Below are 23,326 nucleotides of genomic sequence, written 5' to 3' on the forward strand. Positions count from 1 at the left end.
TTCCGACTAAAGGCCTCATCCTCATTCATAAAGCTCAGGTATTGGACATTAGCAGTCTTTCATTTTACTCCAGTTTTTCTAATGAAGACAAAAGATCTGAGTGAAGTCCTGAATCAATCGTGCTTGTCTACATAACATTTTGAAGAATCTATATCTAAGATAAAATTTTCTCAGACATTCCTTCAAATGCTGAATGTTATAAATTGAACCACCAGAAAGTGTACACTTTTAAAAACACATTTAATTTCTCAGTAAAAATGTATGTCAGGGACCATCCCCATTTTTATATACAATGTATATAAAAATGTATCTACATATATGTGTGTGTTTTGTGTGTGAGGGTGGGTCGGGGGGGGGGGGGCTGACGTGGATTTAACTTCACAGTTATAGAGGATGAGACTAAATTATCTACCCTAGACCACAGGTTTTTGGTGAGGTCAGGTGTATAAGGTCTGTCACTGATGACCAGATGTGATGACATACCGCACATTTCCGGATTGATTTCCTGCCTTTCCAGCTGTCACACCGGCATCGCAGCGGACACTGGGATTCAGTTATGTTCTGTCGATATCTAAGGGCTCGGTAAAAGAGGGAGGAAAGGCACTGTGAAAAACAAGAAGCTGTGAAAACTCAACCTTTTAAAATAATAAGATAAATAGTGATGGGGCTTACGTAACTACGCTTGTTTTTTATTTTTTATTTGTTTGTTTATTTTAACATAATAATTGATATTAATTAGTAAATTTAAGTAACTAATGTATGTGTCTTGTCATGTGCCATGTATGTTGCTACTTGGAACGTTGAATTTCGCATTCACAATGTAAATGACACTGTTGTCACCTGTGTAATTCAAAGTTTGCGGGATGTGCCTGAAGTGCTGACTGATCCTCACCATGATTTTACACTAGAGAGAAGACCATCCCACACCAGAGATATATAATTCTAAAAAAAAAAAAAAAACTCACATAAAATCCTCCATCATGTAACACCTTTTGAGATATAAAGATATAATAAACAATTAATAAATGCAATTGCTTATGCCACAAAAAAAAAAGGTTCCAGCTCGACAGTATTTCGGTTTCTGTTTGCATTCTCACCTTGGTTCTGTGGTGTTCAAACGCCTATCCCTGTGCTGCCTTAAAAATGAAAAAAAAAAAAAAAAAAGAAAAAGATAAAAGCTCCAAATAGCGTGACATTCATGTGCTCTGTATCCAGAAAGTACTTACAATAAACACACAGTCACTCGTGGAGGGGTCGGTAACCTTCAACATTAAAAAAGCTGTTTGGGTGCATTTCCGAGCAAATAAAACCTACCTCAGCTTACCGGGTGTCCAGAGCTCAGAATAAGTGCCTGTCGGCAACAAGGTGCGACACATATTATATTTCCATTGACAAAATATAAAAAATAAATAAATAAATAAATAAATATTTAGATGTTGCAAGATCACCTAAATCTCCAGAATCATAACTATTACATTGAAAAAAAAAACAACTAAATAGAATAAAACAGCTATTATTTATTCGAGTTATTTTCTCAAAGCCTCAGAGAGCCACGGCAGAGGGAGGAAAGAGCTGCATGTGGCTCCGGAGCCGTGGGTTGTCGACCCCTGCAATAGTGGAACAACTATGATGAAGTACGATAACTGGAATTCAAAATGGCCCCTTTCACCAGCTGAATTTTAAATCTTGTTCACATTTACAGTGAGCAAACAGGGCAAACCACGAAGGTCCTGCAACAACCAGCAATGCTCTCTGACTAAGGGAACTATCTGGGCTAAAGCCAGGAACCCACTTGACCCAGATGGATAGACCACATTTCTTTCTCTCTGTTATCTAAGCAAGAAATTCTTCAGTGACATCAGAAAATGACAGTGGACTGAGGAAAGTTATTCCCAAATCACATCAGCTGGTTTTGGAAGAGAAACCCCTCAGAAACAAACCCTCATCACACTGACTTAAGGACTGCTGGAACTCATTATTCAGCCTCTGACAGAAGTCTTTGTGCAGTAGATGCTGAATATCAACACTGGACCACTGAATCTATTCTCCACTGAATTATTACTCCATGGCAAAAAAAAAAAAAACTGGATCAGGACAGAAATGGAAATGGTGGAGATGCTTCCTTTTGATGGTGAATTAGTGATATCAACTCATTACACCCCTTGAAAGATAAAGTCAAGTGCTTACCTTGTATGTAATAAAACGGCAAATGTGAGAAATGAACTTACCAGAACTTACCAGACCCTCTTCATTTTTTTAACTGAAGCTACAAATCAACTACTGAACTGTCTAACCCGTCCATCATAAGTCTGGAGTCATTAAGGTGACACCTAGTACACAGTAAAATTTTACTGTTCATTTTATTTTGTGAGGGCAAACTGTGCTTAAGCTTCGAAAGACATTAAATTAAGAAAGTGCACCTCATGCACTGTTTTAATCTGTTTTACTGCCATTGGTTGTCGATGCTTTGTGTTTTGTTTTTTTTTTTTTTTTGAAAGACAAAGCAAAGTAATTTGAAACTTTTTAAGAGAACAATTACCGGGTTCTGAGGTGAAATGCATCCAGAGGTGCAGCTCTATCTGCATTTACCTCTTCAGTTTAAATGTCTCTTTGAAGCATTGCCCAATATTATGGAAGTGACACAGACTAGTGTAGTTAACCGCTGACTAGGTGCATTGACATTGTGTGTGTGTGTGTGCATCTCATCTACTTTGGGTTAGGCTTCAGCTCTGGTTCTGATTAACTCGCAGTAAAAACACCTCTGTTCAGAACATCACAGCCTGTACATCATCCTCTCCCTCACGCACACACACACACACACACACACGCTCCTGGAGGCTCCCTGTTCACAAAGGGGAGTCTACACCCATCATTCAAAGCCTCCTAGGCCTTAAGAATGCTGACACACACACACGCGCGATCACACTCTCAGACACACACTCTGGTAGACACACAAAGTGCTCTGTTTTCTTAGCTTTGATACACTTATAGAGTTCAGAGGTGAGAGGGCTGGAGGTAACACCGTGTTTTTCCAGAGCTTTCTAACCACCTAAATCTGCTTCTACACACACAAGGAGGTCCAGATGGCTGGGTGGAGACGAAAACACTCACTCGTACACACACACACACACACACACACACACACACACACACAGACACACAGATCTGAACACAGTCAAGGAAAAATACAAGTGCAGAAATCCCCCATGAGAAGCACTCATACATGCAGATCGGAGATCTGTTACCTGACAAGAGAGCACTGGACTGTTTACAGCATACAGCCTCGAGGTCTGGCCTATGATGTTAAAGAGAATAAATCAACTGCACAAATGCTGCCCACAGATTCTCACAGACAGATAGCACTCATACCACTGCCTCACAAAATGAGCTTTATTTTTTTGCGCTAAGATGCCCAGTTACCAGCTGATTGTGTTAAACCGAACACGAGATACTGCAGGTACACGGTGTGAGACTTCAACCACCACCACCACCACCACCACCGCCACCACCACCGCCGCCGCCACCACCGCCGCCGCCACCGCTATCACCCCGGCAGCAGCAGCAGCGCTCTAGGATACATGATACATAGTTGCTGACGCATTCAGGTCCTCTAAATCTCAGCCAGCTGAGAGCAGTCACATGTGATCAATGGCTGAATTTATCACTCAGATCCAAGTGCCGTCATCCACATTCGCGGCGGTGTGCGTGCGTTTTTGTGCGCATGTAATTGTGTGTCTTATGTGCTTGACGTCTGCTACCTCTTGAGACACAATTGACGCTGTCTTTAGTGAGCAATTATAGCCAGAACGACTGTGAAAAAGGTCACTGCCATCCAGCTATCAACACTCAGCACCAAATGCCAGCAGTGCACATTGGTGCACGTGTAATTGTGTGTGCACGCGTGTGTGTGTGTGTGTTGGACTCAAAATGCCAGCAGCCACACTGTCAGGCTTGACACCAACCCCCTCCCCCCTAAACCTTTCCCCTCATCAGTGCTTGTGGGTAATCTACAGAAATCCTGCATGATTGATGAGAGAATTACTGTTGCTAGGAAAAGCGAAGCATTATGGGAGCGAGGAAGTTGTATTATTGGATATTGGAGCATGACATTTAAGGTTACAGTCACAGGCACGCAGTAGAAAGTGTTACCTGTTTGTGTGTAAACATGTGCATCATCTGCAGGATATCGATGGATGAGGCCCTCCTTCGGTCACCGGGATCTCATGCACAGTAGACTGATTAACATTTAAGCTAATTGAAGCCTGAATCCACTGTGGAGAAACAGCTGTCAGTTAGTTTACGGTCACTGTTGAGGCTGAGATAAATGTCAGTTCTCCTGTTAAAGTTTGGCATAGGCCTACTCTTGGAATGAAAGCAAGTTTCTTTTCCTTGTTATTCTCTTGACTGATATATCTGTCAAACAATCATACGTGTAATGATTATTATGAACTGTTTATTATTTTTATTATTATTATTATTATTATTATTATTTGGGGAAGCCACCTGCTATTTTGGAGATTGTTTACAGCTTTACTCACCTGTGAATGGACCATAGCTTTTGATTTTTCCAATTAAATTTATGAAGGGACATTTCTTTGGTCTTCATTTTGCCGCCCAGTGCATTCATTGGGGCATTAAATGCCTATCAGGAAACTTGATTTAAGACAGGCACAAATTGCCAGTCTACATGGCCGTGAAGAGGGAAGAAACAAAAACAACTTGCTTGTCCATCCCTAAGGCAGGGTAAACGTGTCAGGAGTGAGTCAGTCAGTCACGCACTCGAGTTCTTGAGTGCTGCACAAAACAGACGACTTATTTCCACAGTGAGGACCCTTTTGATACACCAATCCTCCTCACAGCCCTGAGGAGGGTTGGTGGCCTTATGTCGGAGTTTCAGTTATATTTTTCATCACGATGAAATTATGATATTTGCCCTGAAAGTATCTGGTGTTCACCCTTTCTTATTCTTGGTGAATCTTCATCACCTCACTCGTTGTCAGGCGTTATGATGCCTTTGGGAACTTTTGTGTTTTGCCAGAGCGCGGAGAAGAGTGTTGTGTTACTGCCTGTGTTGCACCTTCTCCAGTTGCTAAATGAAGCTATCTCTCCTGTTTATGAGCACAACTCAACCCCCCCACCCAAAATTGCGTTGTTGTGAGCAAGTAGGCAGGTGTGATTTTACAGACTTTTAATATGCTCTACACTGCCAGACATGCATCTTAAAAAAAGAACCTGATGCTACATGACTCCAGGATAACACAACTCTTTCTAATCAGAACAACTTAATTACATAATGATTCATTTTGTGGGACCACATCAGTCTCCTCACATGATGGATATCTGCCTTCTCTTCACACGCACTTCCCTGCTGTTGGTCTTCTAAACGACAGTTCAAGGCAAAGGCTTTCTCTGGGTATCAAGGCTTCTCCTGTACATTTGATAGCTGTGGTTCATTTTCCTGGGGGGCTGTAAATGCAACACTTACTATAAATCAGAGAGCTCATTTATTACCCAGGAGTACGCTTCTCTTTATCTCCTCCGCAGACACATTTGTAATGAACTATTCCATTTCTGACAGTTTGCTGACGGCGGTAATTTGGCAATTTTGATTTTGAAGGGAAAGAAACTGACATGACTCAAATGGTGTTTCTGTGTTTGTTACATATTTTCTTTAATCTGCTGGCGATTTAGTGAAATGTGGATTGGAATTAATTAGCTGCTGAATGTACAGAGTGCGCATATGGCTGGGCACAAAGTTGTATTTCAAGGGAGGAACTTCCAGGGGTTTCATTACAGGGTGTTCTCTTGTGCTATATTTCCTGCCGCTCTGTGATTTTGGTTTTTTCACATTTATGAATGAAAAAAGACCAAGGAAAGAGAGCGCGTACATATGTGCATTCCTTTTAGAGAAGGATGCCTTCTATCTTCACACAGACACAGGCGCACACACACACACACACACACTGGCCCGCCTAGTGTATTTCCCTCCTGGCTTTCCAATTTAAATGCAAATGTTCCCAAATCGGACTCCACAAAGACGCAGAGGCAAAAATCATTTGACGCAGCGATGAATTATATATTTTAATTAAGCAGCCAGAAGAATCACGCCTATTCAGCTCTTTCCCCTCCAATAAGAAATGAATAAATAAATATGGAAGACTGGAAAAAGGAGGGAATAAATGGGAGAGTAAGGGGAGGGAAGGATGGATGGATAAAGGGAGGAGGGTTTGTATTGAGTTTGTGTGATTGCAGTGCTAACCGCCTGTGGGCTATCATTATGTGAGTGATCTGAAGCTGTCACATTTCAAAACTGTATTGTTTGCTGATAGATGGGCTAAATACCCCCACAGTTTCAAACATGTGCGCGCACACGCACGCACGCACACACACACACACACACACACACACACACATTTGTAGAGACTCTACATGAACACACACACCCACACCCCATTTGGGTTTTGATGGGCAAATCTGCACTTAGAAAATGAAGAGCAGAGATTGGGATTGGGATGCTCTGACAAGGGATGCAATTTTAATTTCACCCCCTGTCACTCTCCTCAATATCTGCTCAAATGAAATACATATGAACTGCCAATCACTCACTCAGACAAACACACGTGGGCACGCGCAAGCTAAACACACAATCTTTCTCTCAGCCCCAGATCTCATGCAAACTCTCACTCACTACTTTTATCTTTCAAAGTGACAGGTGTGCATTCACAAAGACACCATTTATTGAAACTAGAAAGCAGATTAGCAGATTTAATTTTTTTTTTTTTTTTTTTGAAGGCAATCACTTTCAGTCAACTATAAACCATTCTAAGGGGGTGCAAACATACAAGTTTCTCAGCAGTGTCAAAAGATGACTGAAGTTAAATCATCATGAAGTTCAAAGTTTACTTAAAAGTTAAATTGATTTTAAATGTTCACACTCATAATTGCGGCAGACAGATTTGTTGTTATTTCACTTTTTCTTGTGTCAGTTTTTCATTTGAAGAACTGACAGCTGCAATAACTTTTTCCTACCTATGTCTGTATGATGAAGTAAAACAACACTGCCCCTGGTGACTGGGTTAAATCGGTAAATTAAATCCAATTCCAAACTTCATTGGGATTTGTATTGTTTTCATCAGTCTGAGAAGAAACAACCATGTCATATTTTCAGCTTTAGTAAAGATACCCATTAAGTTTCCATCACATCTGTTTCCAAAAAAATCTCTGCAGTTTCCACTCTGAAAGGATGAAAACTGCAAAGTCTAATATTGTTTTAATGTAATGAGCAGAGTTAACAGCAGCTAATTCAGTCAACATCATTATAATGCACTTCAAATCAGAGCAACTCGACCTCTCAACACAAAAATAAAAATAAAAATAAAATAAACATTAATGTAATGAGAAAGGATTAGTTGATTCCACTAAATTCCTGTCGGCTGTTTCACAGACATCCTTTTAGTCATTCAAATTGCTGTAGGAATCAATTTTTCTAGCATTTAGGATTTTTAGCATTCAAAAACATCATAGACCCTCTTTTCACTTAAAGGGGTTCTTCCTATCACTTGTCATGCAGTAAAAAGCAGCTTGCAATGTAACCGTGTGCCAGAACACATTTTAGAATAACCGCGATTGAAGCCAGTATGCACAATCCCTGAATGTTAGCTGTGCCAATGGATGTGCAGATCAGCTCAAGAGCTGGAGAAGCAAGTGCAGGAGATGGCTCAAACACAACTACAAATGAGAGAACAATTCTCCCCCAAACAACCAAAAAAAACGATGAGCCAAAACTGAGGCACATAAGAGATTTTGCCTCCCTGTCACTGCAAAAAAGGAAAAAAAAAATTAGGATCAAAATTATTGTCATCTATTGCCATTTTTTTTTCCACCTCAGAGACTGTAATTGTTCAGCTGCAAAAATATTGCAGCATAATCTTGTGTTTTATGAAATGCTACTTTAAAACTTTGAAAAGTTCTCTAATGAATAAATAATTAACGTGAAAGTTTTATCCTTCTATTTGTCGTTTGCAGTTTGAGGAAACATTTGTTTGATCATCACTGTAATAACCTGTGAGATTGTAAAAGCTTTTCTTTTCAAACACCATTAGCTTGGTCATTCAAGAAAACATTCCCTTGTGTTTTATGTCTTTGACTGTTTTATTGCCTTTTGACATTGTAGTCCGACTGTAAAAGCTTTTTCATGTTCTTGGGCGTCAATCCATAGTTCTTGCAGATATGGCTCTTTAGTTCAGAGATGCTCAAACATGGTTTAGCGGTGTTCACGTTCGGCCTTAACAACGAGAGACAAGGGAAGTGAAGGATATATATGTCGCAGGGAATCGGAGAGATAAGTAAACCAGTGAGCAAGACAGACTGAGAGGGAGAAATGGTAGAAAAAGGAAAAGTGAAGAGGAGAATCGAGAGGAAGAGTAAAAGGAAGAGAAAGCCGCTGAAGTTAAACAAAGAACCAGAGGTAATGGGAGATGACAGTGGTTTGTAACAGCTGGAGTTAATGCATTAAAAGAACAAGGAAATTCACTTTCCTTACTTTGGCTCTATTTAGAGAGCTCAGTGTGTTCTGTGCACGCAGACACACACACCTTGTTCACAGCAAGTCTCAGCAGCGAGCAGACCCTCAGACAACCTCTGTCTGTAAAAGAGCAAACTACCTCTCCTCTCTGATCAGACGAGAAGGGATGAGAGACAGAAGCAGACTTGGGTTCAAGCCCCCTTGTTGGCAAGCATCCGTCTTGCTCAAGTGTCCTTGAACTGGAGGGCAAATTAATATAAGCTCCAGTGCTATAGTTGCTTTTTTTTTTTTTTTTGGGGGGGGTAGACTTTGACATGTGACCACTAACCTCATGTTTTCAATCTTACCCAAAGAAAAAAAAAAAAAAGAAGAAGAAGAAAAAAAAAAAAAAAGAAAATCGGAAAATTGCAAGATTGCACTATTTTTGATGGAACAGCAGAGGATTGATGTGCCTGTTGCCTGTTTGTATTTCTGAAATTTCAGGCTGAAATCATTCTCATGTCTCCGTGCCACACATGAAGCCTATTGCAAATGGCTGTAGTTACAATCTGTCACTTTTGATTCATGTTAGTCCAAACTTGATTTATTGGAAAAAGTGACAGCTCTGTCTGGCACATGACCTCCTACAAAACAGCCCTGTGTTGTTTTCACACTGTGGTGTTTCTAATTATTAAAAACTGCCATATTATAGGTTGATTGGGAGGTCTCCAACTCCGGTCCTGGAGAGTTATTGTCCTGCATTTTTTAGATGTTTCCTGCTCCAACACACCTGATTCAAATGCATGGCTCCTTATCAGACCTCAGCAGAGCTCGATGACGAGCTGTTTTTTTTTAATCAGTGTGTTGGAGGTGGGAAACATCTAAAAAATGCAGGGCAGTAACTCTCCAGGACCGGAGTTGGAGACCTCTGGGTTAATTATTGCTTTTAGGTCATTACATCATAAGACCCAGGCTAGCTGTTTCCCCCACACTTTGTGCTAATCTAAGTTAGCCAGCTGTTGGCAGAGGCTTCAAATTTAGTATCCAGGCACCTCAGTCTGGGGACAAAAGTAAAACAAACACAATTCCCCCAAATTTAAAAATCATCCCTTTAACTGTGAGAAATCCTCTTTGAATAAGCCAGCTTCCGTGGTGTCAATAAGCAAAGTTGTCCATTTGCCAAAATGGTCAATTTTCCAAAAACTTGGAACAGATGTTTAAACAGCTGCATGATAGAGAGAGGAGGGAGAGACTGAGATAAGGTAAGGAAATGACAGGAAAAGCATGACGACATCGAGGTTCTAGAGATTTTAACATGAGTGAAATACCAAGCAGATAGGAAGTTGTTGATTCAAATGAAAGCTGTTTGTTTATGGCGTGCTATACCTTTAAGAGCTGAGGGCCATAGCCCATCCCAGAGAGGATGGACCCATTAGGCTGATGAACAGAAAGAGAGAGAAAGAGAAAGAGAAGGGGTTTGTATGTTGACCGAGGGGTGTGTGTTTTCTAGAGGAAAGGATAACAACAGTGAGAGAAGTAACAAAAAAAAAAAAAGAAAAAAAAAAAAAAAAGAGGAATTCTTAAAGGAGAGGAGTTTGATGAGTGTGGGAGAAAACAGCACAAGACAGAGAAAAAGCCACTTAGTGAAAGGGGACAAAGAGACATTGAGACAGGACAGAAAGCAGCTATCTCTCCATCTTTTACATGGTGTCGTAGGTGCCTATGGGTCTGTCAGTCAGTCGGGACGACAGGTTGACAGCACTTCCTCGCCAGCTCTCTGCCTTTCTGCCTCTCTTACGTGCGCTCCACGCTGATGACTTTGCTGTGTGTGTGTCTACAGATGGCAAACCTTGTGACATCGTTGTGCTGCGTAGTTCTGGCCGCCGTGGTGGTAGCCTACGCTCAGAGACGCAGTCAGCTTGGTGAGTATGCATTTTTATCTCCATTACTCTGTAACCTCCTCTATGCAGAGGCCTCTCTCCTCTTGGCATAATTTTATTTCATCTGGTCGACTCAAGTGGGACTGTTTGATTTTATTTTACTGCACTTTCCTCTTTCCTCTCAGCTTCACTGTAATTCTACTATGATTTCTTTGTCCCACTTTGTCCCACGTTCCTCCACTCAATGCTTTGCTTCATCCCTTCTATACTCGGTTTGACTTCTCTCTGTTGAAAATGAAAGCTGTGTGTTCCTTAGTCAACAAAGCCAATCATCTTCCTTTATTGTACAAAAACTCGAGATGATTTGAGAATGCCAAGCTCATTTTCCTCCATCTAGTGTCTTTGTTGTGATTTCGTTGACCACTTGTTGAAATAGTGGGGAGATTTGCTCAGCAGTTCTGAAAGTAAGTAAACTTTGTTGCACATGATAGGCCGGTTTGAGCTGCAGCAGTTGTTTACTATTCACAATGAGGTCAAAGATGCAGCAGTACAGGGCAAAATGAGAAAGCTGAGGTGGAAATCAACAGAAAAATAACATCTGACCCAGTCTTGCTTGTCGTTCCTCACTGCATGGTGCTCATATTGTGGCCACATTGCCAAGGCTACATCCATAACAAATATGGGTTTAACAAAGAAGCCAGTCAGGTCAACTGACGATCATGAGCGTGTTCCCAATGATTTGTGTGCTGAGTTTTAGCAGAAGAAAGGAGGAGCTGAAAAGACCTTCATAATGCATTGACTGCTCTCGTGAGAATTCACATACGATGTATGACCATAAATTAGACAATGCTTGTAAATGGTATGTGTGTGTGCTTAACAGGGAAGTCAATTTGTCACTTGACTTTTAGTGGAGAGAGGCTATGGCTTATTAGCCAATGAGGTCGGGTCTGTTCAAGTCAGCACACCCAAAGAAAGAGCCTAAGGAAGTCAGAAAGTCCCCAGTGACGCACATCACTGTGTCACGAGGGGCTCACACACACACACACACACACACACACACACACACACACACACACACACACATTAACTGAATAGAAATGGCAAGAAAATCAGAATGCTGTCTTAGGGAATTAGTTGGAAGCTGCAAAGAAGGTAAGTGAAAGTGGAGGACGGAAAGACGTACAAAAAAAAAGCAGAAAAGATTAAGATAGGAAGAAATTAAGAAAATGGAGAAACAATGGGAGCGAAATAGAGACGGACAGATTGAAAAGGAAACTCAGGAGGAATAACAATTGCCATGTGAGAGGAAGAGTTCAGGTTAAGGCACAGAGAAATTGAGAGCTGCGCCCCACACAGTGTTGTGTATGTATAATCTGAAAACCTACTTCATTTTATTTCAATATAAAAAAAAAAAATGGAAATCAAGTTAAACCTTTAATACTTATTGTGTGTTTTTTCAATATTTTTTTACAGCAGAAGATGTAGCTGTACAATCGCGATCGATCCATATGTATTTTTATCTTTTGCGCTTTTCAGTGAAGCAGAAAAAAGTGAAGGTGAAAAGGCAGGACTTCAGGGAGTAACAGATATGGAATAGAAGAATGAATGAATAGAAGAAAGAGAGCTGTCATTTTTGTCTTCAGGAAGAATTGTGTGTATGTGTCGGTTTATGTGTCGGTTTGTGTGTGAGTGAGGGAGGGGGCACTGTAGTGTAGCTGTCGTTGCCCATCACTTCCTTTTGTTTTTTGTGCAACATCGGACCAGCTGCCACATGCAAACACACACACATGCAACATGAGCACACACACCTATACACCCTTAATGATACAGTATATAACAAATACCATCACTTAAACGCACAAAGCAGCAATCTGCTGCTAACACTGCAAAATTTACCTTTGTGTTACGCATTATGATATGCAAAGACACACAAACACATACACACACCCTTATACTCACACTGAGACACATGCACATCTGTCTGTCTGTCGTGGAAAGTAGCTTTTTTCTTTTTTTTGTGTAACACACAGCCACCCAATCGTACACACAGAGACTCATGTATGTGCATACACATACATATTCAATACAAAAGGATAGACTTGGGAAGAACTCTCTTTTTAGGGCGAATCAATTTGTCCAAAACGCAAATTAAGTTAAACAGCGTTAAACATTGTCTTTGTGTGGACCAACGTGTGTGTGTTTGTGTTGTGTGGCTGTGTGTACGTGTGCATGCGAATGTGTGTGTCACACAGAGACTATCGGAAATCCATTTGAGACATCATAATTAATGGCAGTACTGCATTCCTGAACAATACGAAACACTGGTAGAAAACATTCACAAACAAATAGATACATGCACCACAAGTATAGAAATCAATATCGTCTGGATGATGGAGAGGCAGGAAGTAAAAGGGAGCCAGACAAGGAGAGAAAGACACCAAGACATGACGGACACAGAGAAGCAAAGATGGAGGATGGTGCAAGAAAAACAAACATCAAGAAGTCGTTCCAAAAATTAAAGAAAGAAAGTGTGAGATCCAGCATTAGATGGAGCACATACACGAAGGAAAGCCATTTGATGAAGATTCGATTAATATCCGGAAAGGTGTTACCATCTTTTTGCGTCAAATTAATGGTACCGTAATCCATACTCCGATTTAAATGTTTATTTAAATATTTTTATGTGATCATGAATTTAGCGATAATCAGTATGAAAGGGTTTCAATGACACTAGAGGATCCTGAAAAAAAAAAAATTGGGGGGAAAAGAAATTTCAGGAAAGAAACAGTTTTGCCTCTTGTTTAAATAAGGTTGTTATGCTGGAACAAGGAAAAAATAGGAATAGGTTTGCATGACTAACAGCACTGTCTGAGGGTTGAATGACCAGGTATGCTAGGCAAATGTAACTGCATCTCTTTCACAGTATATCTAACACTGATTTGGTCTGCCGCACTTTTCCTTCCAAATGTAGGTTTTTCTTTCATTCTGGTAACTGGGAAGGTTTAGTAAGTGGGCCATTTTCAATTAGCTTTTGCAATATGAGTGATGTTGACTCAAAAACAACTCTTGGGCAGAAAGCATAGCAAAGGAAGCAGCAGTCCCTTAATGAAATCCCACTTGAATCAACAAAAAGAAATCATATAATTCCTATGATCCGTACCAAAGCCCAAAGTGTGGCTTCAGGCTTAGAATACATTTCAATGCCCGTGGAAACCGGACAGCAACATTCAAGATGAATTTCCTTGAATATTTACAGCTTCTAGAATCTGATAACAACAGTTTCCTTGCTGTCCTTAAGCGAAACGCTGAATGCTGACCGGATCTAGACATGCTCTGCTGCTCTGTTGACCCTGACCTCTGGACCTCCTTCGGTCAGGGCGTAAGAGAGAGGAAAAAATATTTAAAGGATTAATAGCTTCATTTTAGATGCTGTAGATGGACAACAAACTCCACTGCCTGCAAAACAAACTATCAGCCCAAAGGCACAACAGACTCATGGTGATGAGGTGAGTTCCATCAAGTTTGTGCTATTTGTTAGACCTGGAGGAACCATGATAATAACACTGATGCCGCACTGCCCGGTGCTATTATACTGGTATCAGCTTTACTGTAATATTGTGTGAACTACCTCGTAACTATACCGTTTTCCTTCCATCCATCCATCAAATTCATCGATCCGTCCACCCAAACACACGGAGGGCTCTTCAAGTCATATGGCAGCTCTTGTTTTTGGAATTTGTTCCTATTACTTCATATCACTTGTTTTCATGGCTCATCATGCTGTCGCTATGGCTCATCATGCCGCCAACAGTGCTGAGCCTCATTTGGGCTCTCACCGGTCAGATCTGGTCTTTTGGCACACCGCTTTCAGTCAGGTTTTTCCGCACATCTAATTCAAAAAAGGTCCAAGATTTTGGATTCGTGAAGCCCACTAAAACACCTTTGCACCTCTCAGTGCGAAATTCCATGTTTTCATAACTGAAAGACTCACAGTCATATTCATGACTTTGCTGATCAGGTGAATAAGAAAAAAAAGAAAAAAAAGAAAAAAAAAAACATTACTTGTGGATGCTTTGGATGTCTGTCCTTCGGCCAGATTATTCTATTTCAGTAGTGATACATCACTCGCATTACATACCAAATGGATCCTCTCATGCATGACGAACCTAAAGATCGATCACTTGCATGAACAGTATAAATCTTATTTTCTCTCGTTGTTTGTCTTCATCTTTTTTTCTTTCTTTTTTGTCTCTTTATATTCACTGACGCCTTCTTCTCATTATTTTCCATCCTAAGACGCATAAGAAAGTTGCTAGTTGAAGCTGTTATACTGTCGTTAACGGGTTGCATTACAAAGTAAATACTGCAACAGCCACAACTGGAATATCAATGAGCAAATTTCAAGAACAATCAATAGAAGGTGGCGGAAGGGAGCAAAATAAATTACCAAATTAAATAGAAGATGAGGAGAGTAGGATGCAATTGTGATTGTTTACTTAGAGTTTGCGTTGATTTTGTATTTGATTTTTTTTTTTTTTTGGAACACAGAGACATCTGCTCCTTAACCACCGCCTCTGCCTTGTGTGTGTATGTTTGTGTACGAGAGAGTGAGAGGAAGTGTGTGAATGTGGTGACATCATGCTTTTCAATGAGAGAGCATGTTATTTATTGGAGTCCATATCCTGATTGAGAAGCGAATGTTTCCACTCATAATCATTCCTTCCACCTCTCCCTCTCCCCGCCTCCACGCCTATTTCCTCCTCTCCTTCCTCGCTCACTCGATACTTCACCCTCCTCATCATGCAGACAGCCATTTTTTTTCCCCTAATGTGTGCTATTCTCCTCCTCTTTCCTCATCTCTCTAAATTCTACATAATATCTTCTCTAACTCAATTCCCCCCTCCCCCCACCCCCTTTTCACTCCATTTCTATCTCCACCTCCTCCTCTCCCATCTCTGTGTCCATCACCCAAATGGTCAGCAGACTTATTGGCCATGAGATCATTTGCCGCTGACGCTACAGCACCGTCACGAAATGTTTTTGTGTGTTTCCTTTCTGCACTCTGCTGAGCTTCCCTACCTCACATCGATTCCATCTAATTACTATGGGCAGAGTAGAGCGAGCAGAGGAGAGAGATCAGGAAACAGAATGAATGGGAGACGCCAAGAGAGTAAACGGTTAACTCTCATGCTAATTCTACGGTATTACAGCTGTCAGAGCTCTATTTATTTCTCGGGGATTTGACACGTGCTGCCTTTACTTTCCAACATGTCTGGCCAGGCTACAGCCTTACTAAAACACAGCTTTGTGAAGTGATGATGTTCAACGTTCAAATTGAATTAATCCTTGGAATTTTTTAACCCCTCTATTGTGCATGACAGCCAAGACTAATCTAATTCTTGTGAATGGGCGCGTGCTCATGGGAGGCTATAATTAGCATTAATAGCTAGGAACCCAAAACCAATATGTCAGACGGAAAAGGATTATTATTTCACTTTTCACTTAATAATCCAGTCTATATTTGTCAGCTATGTGATATTTTATGTCATGTTGCTTATATAAGTAGAAATATTGGATAGAATAAGGGAAACTGCTAAAATTGTTTATACTCTACTGTAATGATATCTTTTCATTAACCGAAACCTATTTATGTATTTATTTATTTTTATTAATCTTTCTTTGGTTTGGATCTTGAGCTGCAATGCATATTCCTACCCTTGTAATTCTGATATCAAACTATATAGGCTTTTATTATTTTCATTCCATTTCATCACATGCCAGTCCAAAAAAGGTTTCCCTTAACAAAGAGACCCCATTGCACAATGAGATTACATGTTCAAATAAAAAATTATAATAATAGTTAACTCTTACATGGCCATGCACAGTATAATTACGAAGCCAGACTGTCCTCAAGTAACTTGAGTAAGGAAAGTCGGCACAACTAAAGCATAATCAGTAGGTTTAATTGAAGAAAATACCAGAGCCTGGGCCATCAAGTTCACAGATTTCATTCAGAACATGTCAGCCCAACTAAAAGCTCTCCTGGAGTATTAGCTGCGTTCCATTTGCATGTCTGTGTGCTCAAAAGATAAATATAGACAACTAAATGTGATCCATTATTCATGGAATTTAACCAAAGTCTGGCGTGTCACTGAAGGAAACAGGCATCCGCAGTAAATAAGCAAATAAACACGTACATTGATGTTGGTGTAAAGTCTGTCTGTTTGACTATATGTGTAAGGCACGCATGTGCCGGTGGGGAATCTTGTTGTTGCTCATTATCCTGAGTAGCACTTAGCGTAATCAGTGTTTGGCACAGTCTTTGTATTAAATTCAAGATGGAGCTTAACCAATTGATTGACTGACTGGATTGGCAGATGGATTTCCATCTGACTGACTGAATGAGCGGCAGGGAGGCAAAGTAAGGTAATACTAATCGCATTGAGTCGCGACTTTGAAAAGCTGGAAACAGAGAAAGCAAGTCTAGGATACTGCCAAAAAGGGAGATGCAAAAGCAAACAAGAAAACAACATAAGTAAATAAATAAATAGAATTGCGACTTGCACAATACACTGATCGCTTGTGTGGCACATGCGGTTTATGCTTTGACCTAATATATTGCATATTTGAGCACCTAAATGCGTGCATAACTTATATTAATTGACACCAAAACGAAAAACCACTACAACCTGTAATTTTGTTTTCTCCCAGATAGCAGGAGCTCATTATAACAGTATGTTATCCCTACCGTAGGAAGGAGCAAGCGAGCAGATGGCCAGCTGGCCACCTTTCTGTTCGCAGAGAGACTGAGAAGATACAGCAGCAGATAGAGCAATTGATTGAAACCGATACAGAGGTTATGTTGTTACCTCTTGACTGGCTGGCTATGTCAGTGGCGTGTTTGATGAGAGCGAAGGGAGAAATTGTTGCATTAAAAGCTACAGAAAGACGGACTGGGAGGTTTATAAAGAGAGAGAATATCAACAAACCTTCTTCATAAAAATCAACCTCATGAGAGAAGCTGGCTCTCGCATCAGTCTGTTTCTACACACGCTGGCAAGTGAGCACCAAGGTGACCTTTAAATGCTACACTGTCCGTCATGGACGCCAATCTACCAACCTTTATGTCTATTTTTTAACCACATTACTACAATATAACTCTGCTCAGGGTAGCCAAACAATCACTTACACAATTATCACATCCCACTCTCCAGCATCTTTTTCCTGCTCTACCTGAGGTATCCTGGACCAGATGAGATCTATAATCCTATGCCACACACACACACACACAAACATATATATCGACATGAAAGAGAAGTGACCAGAGGCCTGAGCTCCTTAACCTGAAAGAAGTACAGTCACTTCAAACAGGAAAGTGATTATGGCCACTTCACTTCGATCTGTCTCCTTTTAGGTCACCACCCAGCGCTCAAAAAACATACGTTTGGGTTTGGACATACATCGACTGTTCAAATCGAAAGCTCTGCCTTCCGGCTAAGCTCCTTCTTCACCATAACGGCGTGGTAACAATGCTTGCATGACTGCTGATGCTGCACCACTACGCCTGTCAATCTCACGCATCTCTTTACCCTCAACTATGAACAGGACCTTGCGATATTTGACTTCTGTCAATCAGGGCAGTCACAAGCGCCCAACTTGGGAGGGGCAATCTACCGTTTTCCACCACAGAACCATAGTCTCAGCCCGCCATCCCATCTGCTGAACAAACTGACAGCAAAGTCCATGTCCAGGTTCACCGAAACACACTCTGCTCCCCTTACACAATGCCCAAGGACAAAAATGTAATGTGCACATGCACACATGCATAAACTTGAATGAAAGCAGATACGGGACGGGCAGATAAAGTAAAGAATTTATTCAAATATGAATCCAGCTTTGTATTCACCCATTAAATCAGAAAACATTTTTCTCAAGTCAAAAATGCAATGTATCCATCACATGTATCCACTTGAAAAAAATTAGAATAATAATTCAATGCCCATTTAATGAGCAGTTATCACCATCAGCAGCATGTTACAGTACTCATGGAAAAGCTCAATGTTAATTTGCAGCAAGAGTAAATGAATATGGATGTTTTATCAACCTGAAAGCGGATCCAAAACGGACCTGGAAACCGGAACACAGCCCTAATGAGGATGCCCCAACCCAACACATGTAAAAACATTCATTCAGCCTGTATTTTCCCTCCTAACTGTCCCATGCCTCGAATTTGAGTGAGAGAGAAAAGACTAAATGTGAGATATGAGAAGGCGAATATTCATAGAATCCATTATTGTGTAGTAGTGAATGGTCTGTAATTGGTCCTGCATAGACGCAGGGTTCCCGACTGTCTGATAAAATCGGTCTGGTAATGGACCATTTCCAACCAATCATAGTCCTTTATGTTAAGATATGGAATCTCGGAATCTCACTGTCTCAGTCGTGTGTTTGCATGATGTCTGTGTGTGTGTTTGTGTGTGCGTGGGTGTGTGTGTGTGTGTGTTGCCCACCTCCTTTAACTCATTAATCTTTTACAAGGGATTCCCAGTAAAGCTTTGATCAAAGCTCTCTCTCTCACTCTCTTTCTTTTTCCTCTGATGAAAACGCTGTGCTTTCACATTCTCGTTTCAGATTCGTGTCACTCAAAAAACTTAAAATAAGCGTGGAGACCGAAGCTCCTGAAGTATTTTGATGTGTAACTCCTAAAATATTATAGCAGGTGATCCCTGTGAAATGTGTCCATCTTACTGCGGTTCTCATTCCCGACCCCGCTGAGTTTACACATGATATACAGTAGCTTCAGCATGGAAGATTGTAAGCATGATGAATAGAGTTTTGTTTTTGGTTTTTTCTGGTGAGACTATTACCACAAACTCTTGGTATCGCACTGAAAACATTGCCGCTGGAAGATGAATGTCATGAGGATTTTAAAATTGAAAATGACTTGCCGAATGAGACTTTAAGGTCACATTTGCAGGTTTTTGTCTTGCTGGCTTATATACATTGGAGTTAACCTGGATGAACCCATTTTGCTATAGCTCAATCAGCAACATTCATTCATTTATCTTCTACCGCTTATCTGTTTCCGGGTTGCGGAGGTTGCTGGAGCCAATTCCAGCTCACACTGGGCGAGGGCGGGGTCAACCTGGACAGGCCGTCAGTCCATCACAGGGCGAACACACAGGGACAGACAGGGACCAACAACCAGTCACACTCAGACCTACGGACAATTTAGTCTTTGAATGGTGGGAGGAAACGGGGACGAGGAGAACATGCAAACTCCACGCAGAAAGGCCCCAGGCCCGAACTGAACCCGTGACCTTCTTGTTGTGGGGCAACAGTGCTAACCACTATGTGCTGTGCTGTTTCAAAATCTTTTCAACTATAGACTAAAGACCAACCTTAAAAAAAAATAAAAAAATAAAAAAATATATATATATATATTCTGGAACTGTTCTATACAAAATCTATGAATTCCATGAATGGCTGATTGTTTAAGTATTAGGTAAGACCTTGAAATACCACAGTTCACCACAGTTCTGTAAAACTTAGTCTAATTGTTGACATCTTGGTGTTGCAGGTAGCAAAAACAGACAATTACTCATCAACCCATCAAAACAGAAAGCAGAATCTAGATCTCTCACAAATCATTCCACTTTTCATTCCACTTTTTGATATGTCCTTCCGAAGTTGAGAAAGAATACAAGGTGTGGGATGTGCACATAAACACAACTGAGCAAGCAGTTCTCTGTACTGTCGTCTTTTATACTGCTTTATCTCTCCACACTTCTATATGTCTCCATCAATTCTCCATCCTCCTTCTCCTACATGCTTCTTAGAATAACTTTCACCAACAACATCCAACAAACAAAACCTCATCTTTGATGTTTGACATTCAAGGACGATAATTCGCAGTTACAGTTCCTCTTTTCTGTTTTCTCTGTCTCAATCTCTGCCTGTGCTTCAAATACACTCTCTAGATGAAAGTGGAGGCAGGACAAGGTGGAAATACACTTACTTGGACAATCCATAGAAAAAAAAAAACCCAAAACCTAATGATATGAAAGTGCTAGCATGAGTGTGTGTCTGTGTGTGTGTTTGCTAATGTGAGTCATTCATGGAAGTGTATTCTAATGAGGCTTACAGCAGGTCACAGCCAACCAGTGTTTAATGACAAATAAATGGTGAACAGAGTGCCGCAATGGCTTTAGGGTCAGACAGCACTTAGCGTTTTGGAGCTGAAGCAATAAATTATGTTACTGAGTGTTTTATACTCAGACATGAACAAACACACCTAGAAAAAGAAAATTCACACATGCAGCTCCTTAAACACACAGGAGTGCTCTCATTAAATGCTAATTGAGACAAATGTTACTTTAAGATTGGAAATAATGTTCCCCTGTAATTCATCAGGCATGTTAGCATATATATATATGTGTGTGTGTGTTTGTGTATTCACCTTTTATCAGTAGGTGTTGCAGCCACTTCCTCATAATCCCATCAGGATTTTTTTTTTTTTTTTCCCTCCCAACTATGGCGTATTAATGCGTGTGTGAGTGTGTGCAGGCAACTCCTCACAAACATTTGTTTCCACCGTGCAGGAGGAATGAGCGGGAACGTGCACATGCTCTGCCACGTGTGTGTGTGTGTGTGTGTGTGTACGGTTCAGTGACTCTCTACATGTGGCTGCTGGAATGCACTGATTAACTTTCCACTACCCCGTTGTGTCGCTATACGGGTGTGCGTGGGCGTCTCACTTGTTTGCATGCATGTTCAAACATAAGCGCAGCAGCAGGGGAATGCACGTAGAAGTAAAGCAGGGGTAAATATTTGGGGGGGGGTTGGGGGCTGGATTAGGAATTCTAAATTTCAAGTTATTAACTATTAACCCCACTTTTTGTTTGTTTCTAGCATGCTGTGATTGGCTCTGAGGCATTTAAGCGCATTTCCAATTTTTGCTGCATACAAATAGAAACCTCAGCACTTTTCCCTCATCATACTGTTTGAAAGGCCCCTGTATACCTACGACACATCATTGGGTGATTTACTCGCACTTAAGTCGGTGTTTGAGCCGTGTTAGCACCTTTGCTTTCACACTGCAGTTAAATGTAAATGCTATAGTTATAGTTACAGTTATAGCTCAATGGATAAATATGAAAATAACACTTTTGAAATGAGCTATAAAAAAATTACTTTTTTATTCTTCTTGCTAAGTTAAATGAAGAGTTCTCTATGTATCTGACTGTGTCACTATTGTTCCCTGTGTCAAAATGACAGTGAAATAAATGAAATGAAAATGGTTTCAGAAGCGCTGGGGTTTCTTTTTCAGATGAAATAAATAAAAAAAACAAAACAAAACTACACTCCCGCTGTTTGACAGCGGAGCGTCAGGCAGAAGGAATATAAGAGACGAAAGAGCCACCTATAACTGAAAGGGAGAAATCAACTTAACAAATCAATTTATTTTTGTCATTAAAAAGGGGCTTTCATTTGTAGATGATTAGAATGCCCCCTCTATTGATTTGAGTGACCATTTACAAGATAGATTTTGTGTTTCCAGGGTCTTTTTGTTGATTCCAACCTATTAAATCTCAAGTTGTGTTTTCTTATGCCACTAAAATCACTGAGCCCCCAATAGCTCCCCCAATTCCTCCTGATAGACTGTTCAATAAGTTAATGTTGCCAGGAACCTAATGTAATTCCAGCCAGTAAGAGCGGAGTTTTGGCTAATGTTGCCTCACAATAAAACTTTGTTCCAAGACATTGGAAGTGAATCACTAGAGTCTTAAAAGGGGTCTCGGACCCTTCAGTGGTGCAACACTTCTAAACATACACATTTAATTTGATCTATTGTGAAGAGGAAAAGCCTTCAGCATGATGCACGGTGTGGAGAAAGTAGAAGAGCGGCGGGGGGAAAGATTTCCATCTATCACATTGAACTTAAGTTTAATTTAATCCAGTTCAACTTCACTGTCATTCCTCCAGACTAAAGCCATTCTGCTAAAATCAAGTGTGTGAAAAAACAAGAAGGGGAAAAAAAAAAAAAAAAAAAACTTTTCAGAGTGCAATGAAGCGAGAGAGAATGGAATGAAAACACAGTGAACACCATGACAGTAACTGGAAAAGAAGACGAAACAAAGGAACCCAATACCAACAGTAGAGTGCGAATAGCTGGCGCATAAGATTTAATAATAACAGTAATACTACATCCCGATGTACCTATTAAGGTGAGCAGAGAGTGTACAGAATCTAAATGTTGGGTTTTGAAAATAATCAGTCAAAAATAATAACTCACTGCACTCATCTGGGCGTATTCTGTCGAGGCAATTTTCAAATTGGTCTGATAAGTGAACTCATTTGACTTATTAAAGAGGTAAAAATTAAGGGTCATTGTGCTACCCTCCCTCAGTCTGGGTCCTCACAGAGCAGCAGTAGATTAAGGTAAAATTGTGAATGATTATAACAAGCTTACCTGGAGCTGATCTTGGTTTTGAATATTTTCATTTTTTGTCTGGAAAGATTTTATGATATTATTACAATTTTGTTTCTCTTTTTTTTTTTGGCAGTCTGAAAAAAACAAATGTGTCTCTTGTTATGTCACTCACTACTTGTGTGTTTGAAAAACAAAAAAAACAAAAAAAAACAACACAAAAACAAACTACCAAACAAAAGAAATCTTGTGAATGTCTAGCTATACTGCAGCGCCGTAAACCGTTACCTGTGCTGCGAAGAAAGGGGAAAAATAACAGCAAACAAAACAGAGGAACATTTTTCTAAAGAGGTGTTTGTCCTTGTAAGAGGAGAGACAACAATAGAGAGAAAAGCAGTTGAGAAGTGTGTGTTTGTTTGCATGTCCATCTTCAAGAGCGCGCGCGTTTGTGTGTATGTGTGAGTGTGCATATGTCGCTGTATTTTTATTTATTTATTTATTTTTTTGTTTTTT

General features: G+C 40.4%; 1 protein-coding gene across 2 annotated transcripts in view; it reads left to right on the plus strand.

The window, feature by feature from the left end:
• cntfr (ciliary neurotrophic factor receptor) overlaps window positions 1-23,326 on the plus strand; it is a 211,322-nt gene that overhangs the window by 72,802 nt on the left and 115,194 nt on the right. Inside the window, exon 3 of one of the 2 annotated variants that reach the window (XM_029515728.1) lies at window positions 10,344-10,425. In XM_029515728.1, the coding sequence (XP_029371588.1) occupies window positions 10,344-10,425 (82 nt within the window). Of the gene's footprint in view, window positions 1-10,316; window positions 10,426-23,326 lie in introns of those variants that run through there. The other variant, XM_029515729.1, reaches the window with a different exon arrangement.

The sequence above is a fragment of the Echeneis naucrates genome, chromosome 12 (assembly GCF_900963305.1).
Source record: "Echeneis naucrates chromosome 12, fEcheNa1.1, whole genome shotgun sequence".
NCBI classification, from domain to species: domain Eukaryota; kingdom Metazoa; phylum Chordata; class Actinopteri; order Carangiformes; family Echeneidae; genus Echeneis; species Echeneis naucrates.